Source organism: Micropterus dolomieu, linkage group LG22 (genome assembly GCF_021292245.1).
Source record: "Micropterus dolomieu isolate WLL.071019.BEF.003 ecotype Adirondacks linkage group LG22, ASM2129224v1, whole genome shotgun sequence".
In the NCBI taxonomy this organism is placed as follows: Eukaryota; Metazoa; Chordata; class Actinopteri; order Centrarchiformes; family Centrarchidae; genus Micropterus; species Micropterus dolomieu.
The window spans coordinates 2,410,592-2,420,313 of NC_060171.1; the positions used below are offsets into that span (position 1 = coordinate 2,410,592).

At 45.9% G+C, this 9,722-nt stretch overlaps 2 protein-coding genes across 2 annotated transcripts in view; both read right to left on the reverse strand.

The window, feature by feature from the left end:
* Positions 1 to 5,278: 5,278 nt before the first annotated feature.
* On the reverse strand, positions 5,279 to 8,339 carry LOC123962213 (fibroblast growth factor receptor substrate 2-like). The gene is made up of 3 exons (XM_046038233.1): positions 8,181 to 8,339; positions 6,895 to 7,058; positions 5,279 to 6,759 (listed from the first exon to the last, which is right to left on the reverse strand). The coding sequence occupies exons 1-3, from the start codon at positions 8,269 to 8,271 to the stop codon at positions 5,722 to 5,724; spliced, it is 1,293 nt and encodes a 430-aa protein (XP_045894189.1). The 5' UTR covers positions 8,272 to 8,339; the 3' UTR covers positions 5,279 to 5,721.
* A 162-nt stretch (positions 8,340 to 8,501) lies between these two features.
* Positions 8,502 to 9,722, reverse strand: part of LOC123961517 (fibroblast growth factor receptor substrate 2-like) — a 16,093-nt gene continuing 14,872 nt past the window's right edge. The window contains exon 8 of the mRNA XM_046036987.1: positions 8,502 to 8,547. Within this exon, the coding sequence (XP_045892943.1) occupies positions 8,502 to 8,547 (46 nt within the window). The remainder of the gene's footprint in view (positions 8,548 to 9,722) is intronic.

Here is a 9,722-nt window from a genome sequence, read left to right on the forward strand (position 1 = left end):
TGCAGTAACTGCCTCAATCCTGCGACCCATCGACATCACCAAACTGTTGCATTCTTCATTTGTGAAGCTATTCCAGGTTTTTACCGCAGCTTCTTTCAGTTCTTGTTTGTTTCGGTGTGTTTCTCCCTTCAGTCTCCTCTTAAGGAGGTGAAATGCAGCTCTGTTGGGTTCAGGTCAGCTGATTGACTTGGTCGGTCTAAAACCTTCCACTTTTTCCCCTGATGAAGTCCTTTGTTTTGTTTTGTGTGGTTGGCTCGTTGTCCTGCTGCATGATAAACTTCCTCCCCGTTAGTTTCAGTGCATTTCTCTGTAAACACTTCTGACTTCATTCTGCTGCGACCATCATCAGTTCCATCATCAATAAATATTAATGAGCCTGTTCCAGAAGCAGCCATGCAGCCCAGGCCGTGACATCACCTCCACCGTGCTTCACAGATGAGCTCGTACGCTCTGGATCATCAGCAGTTCTTTTCTTTCTCCACACTTTGGCCTTTCCATCACTTTGCTACAGATTAATCTTGGTCTCATCCGTCCATCAGATTGTGTTCCAGGACTTTTGCGGCTCATCTCTGTGCTTCTCTGCAAATTTCACTCTGGCCTTGTGATTCTTGCTGCTGATGAGTGGTTTGCATCTTGTGGTGTGGCCTCTATATTTCTGCTCTCTGAGTCTTCTTCCAACAGTGGATTGTGATACCTTCACCCTGCACTGTGGAGGTCGTTGCTGATGTCACTTCCTGATGGTTTGGGCGTTTTCTTCACAGCTCTCACCATATTTCTGTCATCAACTACTGTAGATTTCCTTGGCCGACCTGTTGGACGTCTGTTGCTCAGTGCACCAGTAGTTTCTTTTTCAGGACGTTCCTAATTGTGGTGCTTGCTGTGCCCGATGTTTGTCCAGTGGCTCTGCTCTATTTTCCTTCTTTTCTCAACTTTTCTCAGCTTGACGATGGCTTGTTTTTCTCCCATAGAAACCCAAATGTCTTCAGTGAACAACAAAAACAAAGGAATTTGCCTTCCCGTTCCAATACTTTTGGAGGGGCCTGTATACCGTATATTATCACATACAGTTCAGTATGGGGTTGAATCTGTTCAGTATTTTGTTTTGTCATTTTTATTTTGAGGAAGCTCAACCCAAATCTGACTTTCTACATATTTTAGTCCATGTGTGTTAAAGATGCATACCGATATCCACGAATAAGAAACAGTTAAAAAAAACAAATTAACTTTGATTCAGTATCCAAATATTTAAATATACTGCAAAGATGAGATGTTTCCCAAAGCTGGCTCATCAAGAAGTATTTCAAGTTGATATAATTGGGAGGGAAATGTTTTAATGTGTGCTTCACTCTGACAACGAGAGAAAGAATTTTATGATTCTTCTTCATATTTAATTTTTCTTTATTTTTACCCTTTAAGAAATCATCTCGTAACATAATCTTGCTTGATTTAAAATTGCAGAATGCATTGCTAAAGTCGTCTTATAAACTTATGTTGCTGTGTGGTTACTAAAACGCATGAATTACCATTATAAAAAATGTTGTGTAATCATGTTTGAACAGCTATAAAATAAAAAGTGAAAATCACTATCTCATCTGAGTTAAAAACAGCTCAGACAGCAGCACGCCTGTCTTACCAAAGACACGCTAAGAAGCCTTTGCTTTAAATCAGCTATATAATTAAAAGAAAATGAATAGAAATGCTTAAATATGTTGAAAGTAGTAAGAATTATGTTTTAAGAATGTACGGAGAGCTTATGATGAAATCAGCTCCATGAAAATGTGTGTGATGTTAACTTGTCATGATAAATACCTGAAAACTATTCAGGATGCTGAATTACAAATAGTTTAATTAACAAATATGTGTCTTACACGACAAAGAGTATCAGTAAATATTAAGTGTATTACTGGTATTAATTGGTTTAAAAAGATTTTATTTAGTTTGATTTGATGAGCTTTTGTTTTAATGTGAAACTGTGGAATGATATTTCACTTTTGACTTTATTGATACCGTTGTTTATTTTAAATATATTGCTTTCATACCTGATTTAATCATCTTATTTAGTATTTTAACCATTAATTGACTCTTTAATCTTTAATCTGCTCACTGTTTTTGAGTAACTTTGACTTTATTATTATTCATTTGTCACCTAACTGCCTGATTTAAGCATTTGTTTTGTAATATATTGTTTAATGCACTGTTTAATAAAGTCTATATCAGGACTGTATTTGCAGAAGTAGGCAGGCAGCAGTCTGCTGTGTTCATCAGTACCGTATTCGGTGTGATATGGATAACGGGCTACTTCACACGCTTTGCCTGAATGGACGCCGTCGTGCAACTATCCAATCACAGGAGGGCATGTCTACATGGAAACTAGAGATCAACCAAACCCAGCAAGCGTGGATCATGCAAAGTAGAGTCACATCCTGTCTGTATCTATACAAGTTGTAGTTTTTAGGAGCGAGGCTGTTGTTTTTCCTTGTGCTAGACCTCTTCTGTTGTGTATTTTAATAAAGATGAACATTTATTCCTGAAAACTTACTGGTCACTACTTAAAAGCTACGAGTAGCCTACTGGTTTATTAGTTACTAGTAGCTATTCCTGCTTCACTAGTAACAATTAGCAGTACTTTATTTATTAGTTACTACTAAATAAAAAATAAGCACTAGTATCTAAATAATAGATGTTAGTAAAATGGAGATGGTTACGAGTAACTATCCAACGGTTAATAAAGTTTTTTTATAAGCCTACTGTTGCGCAACGTTTTATTTTTAGCTCGGATCAAACATCTCACCGACCGCTTGACATTCGAATAATCAATAAATAGGAAAGAAAGGATATTCTGGATTACACGATGACACTTGTTGCCATGGACACCAACACATCGGCGGCCTGGACACAGCCTCGTCCGGTCGGCTGGCTCGCCTTTATCATACAGATGCTCCCAAACAGGGGTAGAGGCGTGTCTCTCGTTCACTCGCCCTGTCGTGCTCGCACACCGCTCACAGGCGCAGGCGTGGCGCTGCTGTCGCTGAGCGTGTGTGGCTGAGCGAGAGAGAGCGAGCGGCAGGAGTACAGCTGAGCAGGGACCACGCCAGCGTCTTTTCTCAATTCACTGCAATGGGAGCGCCGCGTTTTCAGAACTGAGCGCTTTTTCCCCCCCTGGTCACCGAGAGTTGAAAAATGGCGCGCTCCTCGCTGTCACTTTTTCTCTGCCGTCCAATCACAGCGCAGGAGCGGGCGGGACAAACACCACACCGAGCACATCCGATCTTGAACCACTCGCTGAGGTGTTTCCTCGCCCGCAAAATCTCTTGAACCCGTCTGTCCTCATGTTTCGCATCTTACCCCGTGTGGAAAATGACTTTTCCCTAAAACTTACATTTGATTAAATACAAAATATGTCAACTGTAGTTATTTAATATTACATTATATTATGTTACCCAAAGCATGGCCTTCTTAAAGATGCTAAAAATCAATAAAATGTTCTTCAATGATGTTCTTGGGCATGGGGGGGGGGGGGGGGGGGGGGGGGGGGGGGGGCATCTACTTCACACCACCCTACAACTGGTGGATAGGCGTCTGTGAAACCTGGCCAGAAAGCATCTCTGGTGTTAGCTGTGAGCTACGTTCCCAGTAGTCAGAGATCTAATGTCGATAATACTGCTGGTTAAACCTTCGTCTGCAGATTTGGGTCAGGGATCCAGGTTCTAAACTAAAAGTTTCTTGCACACTGTTGGTATTCTGATTTTGTATTAGACACACAGGTTTACCTCTGTTTGGCCAAGTGACAACAGTTAAGAGGTTTCTTCTTCTTTTGTTTGTAGTCAGTAATCCCTCATCTAGGAGGGATCTCATTAGGTTATACTGAGTTCTTTGGTTCTGTTCTGACTTTTGTTTATCCTCTCTGTTTAATAAAAACATTTCCACTTTACCAAATCCATCTGGTTTATGCTTACGTCTCCTCTGACGTAAGCGTAACGGACTAAAGCTCCTCCTGCATGTGTTGTTTAGCGGCTTCAGGTTATCATGTTGTAAATGTCAGGCGGTTTTCACCTACGCTACATCAGCGCCGGATGAGTTCAGAGAAAGAGGAGCGACTGTGTTTTTGACTGTGTTGAAAGTCAAACCGTCAGGATCTCTAAATACCTGGTTTATCGTGATCCCTTTCCAAGCACGCTCAGCTCTTCTGCTCAAATAAAGTTAAATTTGCAATTTTTCCACCATGTTGGACCCCGATTAGCAGCTGTATTTATGTGATTATACACTTGTGTTGGTGAAAGTTCTATATAAATAAACTTTGCTTGACATTCAGAGTGTCAATCTTATATAAATACCAAACCTCTCTGCCTGTAATAGGTCTCAAACAAATCTGGAGTAAATGTAAATAACTGTCACGTTGTTTTGGTTTTCTTTTACACATAATTCTATAATTTTTTTATAACTTGCATCTGTTTATTCCATATTTATATATTTTTAAAAATCGATTTATGTCAACCGTATGTCTGTGTCCAGCACCGGATCACCAAAGCAAATTCCTCACACGTGTAAAATACTTCTAAATAAAGATCTTCCTGATTCTGATTTGCTCGTTTGCTAGAGGACAGTTGTTGTTCTTCTCTTCACTGTGCGAGCTGAAAAACTTTTTTTTTAAGGCAACAGTTCAACATTTAGCTAAATCCTCTCCTTCTCTGGTTTGTTTCATCTGGTCAAACAACACGTGGCTTTCTGGGGTTGTGTGTTCAGGACCGTTTCTTGGCTCTGAGCTGGGCAATAAAACACTAATGATAATTATAAAAACAAAATAACAAATGTCCATTAAATATGATTTAATTCATTTGAATCTTGACCAAATCAGTACCTAAATTTTCTATTAAGATCTTAATTTTGTTGAGGGAAAAACAACTTTTTTTATTTGTTAAAGAAATAATGATTTGACATTAATCTTGATAATTATCACTATCATATTATGTGAATTGTTTACGGTAGTAACATTTTTAGCCGTATATCGCCCAGCCCTTTTTCACGCTTGCAGTTTCCAGTCTTTATGCTAAGCTAAACAGCTGCTGGCTGTAGCTTCCTATTTACAGACATGAGAGGCATCTGTTGGTTTAAATCAAGAACGCGTGGGATGTTGGCTTCTCAGCGCTTGTTGCAACAGATACTTTTAGTTTTGAGGTGAAAGACCAGCTGTAGCTGTGTGAAGTGGCCCTGAACTGTGAACCATCATCATCATCAGCTGAGATAACCAGACGGGACAGGAAGCCTCTTCTCCACCGAGTACAGATAAAAACAGAACAGACATTTATTGTGCCAGAATCTACTGTACATATTCAGAAACATAATGTAGTGTACCATGTCGTCCTTAGATACTGAATTACAGCAGCATGTAGTGAGTCATATAAAAAAGGCTAAATGGAATGCTTTGTTCAGTAATACTGATTTGTACCATATAAGGAGGAGGAATGCAGTCTTATCAACATCGAGCCCACGCTCCGCAGAGCGAGGCAACATCAGAGGTATCACACCGCCGGAGGACCAAACTGCTCTATGGCAAGTACCTAGGTTCATCTGCGACGGTCCACCTGAACAGGTGACCGCACAGGAAGTCATTAACTCATGTAAGACCCGGTCGGGTGGAGTCTGTCACTGCGTCTCCGTGCGGGAATCTAAAGAAGCTCCGTCCATCGACACAAAGGGTTAACAGGAAGTGGAAGGTGCGTGTCACGCAGTGCTTTTGGTGGGCAGCTCCGTGCTGTTGTGTCGCGTCTTGCGCGACGTGCCGTCGTCTCGCGGCCGAGCCTTCTGCAGGTTGGACATGGCGGCGGTGCGCTCGATGTCGATGAGGGCGTAGAGCTCGGTGCGGCGGGTGGGGGTGGAGGGAGGCAGCGGGGAGGTGGGGGTGCGGGGCGTGTGGGGGTTGCTGCCGTCTGAAGCGCCCTTGTTCCCGGCGCTGTTGTCCATCTCCACCTCGATGTAGTTGAGGGTTTTGGGCGGCTCCGGGTGGCCCGGCAGCGGCGGCCGGCGGAAGTCGAAGTTGAAGATGGTGGGTCCGTCTGTGCGGCGACGGGCCGTGTCGGGCCGGTGGGCGCTCAGTGGCGCCGTCACGTTCTCGGTGTTGACGTAGTTGTGCGATGACTCGAGGGCGGCGGAGAGAGGGTGGGAGTAGGAGTGGTGCAGCACGCCGTGGTGGGGGTGGTGGTTGTAGCCGTTGAGCGACGGCGTCTTCAGGCCGCTGGAGCCGTTCTCCTCCTCCTCCGAGCTCGGCTTCCTCGCCTCCCACACCGGCGGCAGCGCCGGCAGGTTCTCGTAGTCCAGCAGGGCGGTGCGCCGCTGGGCCGAGTTATTGACATTCTGCAGGTCCGGGGTGAGCGGGGGCGGGCGGTGTCGGCGAGGAGCTGTGGAAGGGTTGGAGGAGGAGCCATTGGAGAGCGGGGGAGTGGGCTCGGCCTCTGTGTGGCCGTTAGTCTCTCGGGGCTCCTCGGTCTCCTTGGCCTCCTGCTGCCTCTTCTCCTTCTCCATCAGCTGCCTCTGAACGGGGGTGGGGCCCAGCACGAAGCGCACCCCCTGAGGCTCCAGCAGCACCTGGGGCTCCGGCTGGGCGGGCGGCGGCGGCGGCGGCTCTGTGCGGGCCCTCGGAGGAGGCGGCGGGGTCGGAGGACACTGAGACTGGGGAGAGGTGGGACTCTCCAGAGGCGTGATCATGGTCAGCGGGCTGGGCTGGTCCTCCAGGAGCCCCGTGGTGTTCACGTAGGTGTGAACCTGCACGAGGATAATGACATCATCATTACATCAGACTCGTCTTTAATTTGTTCTCATGTGGACAGATTTCTACCACAAACGCTCAACAGTTCATCAGTAATCAGGAAATAATCCTGAGGACAGACGAACTCTTACCGCTTCATCAGCCACCAGCAGAGGATGCGTGGACTCCTCTCCCACAGAGGGCAGGCGGGTGCTGGCCACAGACGGGTGGCGGGTGGAGGGGTGAGACGGAGCCTCGCCCACCGACGGGATCCGGGTCACGCCGTTTGGCACGGTGGGCACCGAGTAGCCCAGAGCTGAGGATCCAACACACACAGCAACACAGAGGTTAGCGTGAGGACAGAATACACATACATCACTAACACGGTTTGTTTTTAGTCAAATGAAGCCGACTAAACAATACATAAAAATCTTTCTGTGCGAGTCTTCAGCTGCTCTTTGTTCTACCTTCCACCTTCAAATACCCTACAGCTGTTCTGTCTGATTCACCTGCCCAGGTGACAGCTCTCACTCTCTCTTCTCTCTCTGTGTGTTTGGGATCTTTGTCTCCTGCCAGGCGTCATCTATAAAGGTCATCTATCGTTTAAATGTTTGAGTCTGATTCTACTTCTGGACTCTGGGTTCTGGTTCCTTCACCACAGATCTTCTTGCTCCTCTTCCCCTTCATGTCTCTAAAGTGAAAGAATCTGGGGCGTCACTGTAGCTGGGAGAGCGCGACACGATGAACACGGTGAAGCGTTCCTTCAGATTCACGCCGTGTTGAACGCTTCGTCATGTTGGAGCTGCTTCCTCCCTCGCACCAAACCTCCTGACTGCAGCTGGTGCAGTTTTTTAGTGAAGCTAAGCCAAACTTTGCAGCGTCCGCTACTGTCCAGGACCAGAACCAGAAGGACTCTCTTCTTCATGCTTTGTTGACGTAACACATGAGGTGACGTTAGGTCGGCGTAGCAGCTCCTGGCAGATAAGAGACCCTTTGACGGACAGTAAAATGCTCACTGCAGTTCAGTCAGGAGCTGAGATTTGCAGGAAGTTAGGAACCGAGAAGCAGAATCCGACGAGTCTTAATGAACCCACGGCTCTTAGAAACTTGGCAACGGTTCCACCTGGCGTCATTCCTGGAGGAGCCGTCTGTTACTGGTCGTACGGCTCGTCTTGGTCCTCCTGAATCTGCTGCATCCGGGACCCTCTGAGATCTTTATGCAGTCTCACAATCTGGCTTCTTATGCTGCGTTAGAGACCATAAGGCCAAACCAGAGGACGCTGTGGTCACACGCTCTCTTATGACCGTCCTCATGCAGCTGGACATCACAGGTGTACGCACGCGTGCCGCGCCGTCTGTTTTTAACTGTACATAAGATCAATACTCTTAACATTTTGACGATGTGACACTACACCTGTAGGGGCGTGCGTGTGCTTACCTGCAGGAGTGTGTGCTGCCTGGTGGTTGGGCTCCAGCACCGCCTCCTCCACCACGCTGATGCTGTGGCTGTGCATCACCTCCTGCAGCATGTTGAAGATCTCTTCAGCTCGAGAACACTTGAAGGCAAAAATACCTGAAAACGCACAACAATCTGTGCTCACTGATCAGCCAGACAACAAACACGCTCGTGTTTCTGTGGTGACAAATATTTTCAGGTTTAAGTCACAACTTCTTGGTTGAGACATTTAACTCTAACGCTGTGAATGAATGATAAACTGAGTGGGCTCATCTGTTGCTGTGATAGTGCTAACATCAGCGTTCACTTCAGGCTCAAAACATTCAGCTGTTCAAACTCCCCGTCCACACTGCTCCGTTTTGGTTTACAAACGGAGAATTAAAACGAATACGATCTCCGTCCACGCCAGCGTTAAAACGACTGAAAACACATCTAGTGGCAGTTCAGGTACGCCGGGCAAGTGTGTGCCGGTGTAAACACGCAGCAGATTGTCTGCTCTGTACTTGGCAAAAGAATAAAGAAATGCAGACGAAGAATCACCAGATTCTTTTTGCACGGACCAATAACGAGCTGGGACTGTTACTGAATGTTACAGACTGGGAGTTGTTGTAAACGGCGACATGCACGCCTAAGTGTAAGCTGTAAGTGTTATTTGCACGGTGCAGAATATTTTAATAAAAATACCAAAACTAAAACTCTGTCGGCAGCATCGTGTTTCTGCTTTGCATACCTTGTAAGAGCCAATCAGAGAGCCGAATGTCTGCGTCATCGTTTCTATAATCCTCCGTTTTGGCCCGTCTGCACTAAAACGCCCTCCAGAGTTTCGAAACCCAAAATGGGGTCGGCAGCGTTTCCAAACTTCTCCGCTTTTGCAGTTTTAGTCTGGACGACAGGAGCAGACGTAGCAAAAGGTCTCCGTTTTAATTCGAAAACGCAGCAGTGTGGACGGGGCCTCTTTATTCTTTTTAATCCGCCTGGACTGTTCACATCAGTGAGGCCCTTACAGTCTCCACGTTACTCATGTAAATCTAAATCGGCACAGCTCGAAATCTTAGGGCGCTTTCACACCTGCCTCACTGAGTTCGGCTGAATCGCACTAGAGTTCGTTTTCCCCCTTCGGTGCGGTTCGTTTGGGCAGGTGTGAACGCAGCAATCGCACTCGGGTGTGCACCGAAAGCGGACCAAACAAGCTTACCGAGACGTCCTTGAAGAGGTGGTCGGGCATGTGGGGAGAGAAAAATAATATTAATTAAAAAAATATATATATATCAATATTCGAATCCCAAAATTGCGAACCAAATGTGCACCTAACGATCGAATATTCGGGTCCATCCCTAGTTCAGTCTAACTGTAATAAATCGCCCTTCATGAAGTTTTAATGTTCCGTTTGTCACTAAGGAGGAACCTGCAGCTGTTTCTAGAAGCTGCGGACCTAACGAGCTGCCTCTCCGTTAAAAACCTCAACCTTAATCCGTATAACTATATAGAGGGCACTGTTTCACACGGACGATTATTACTGTCGCA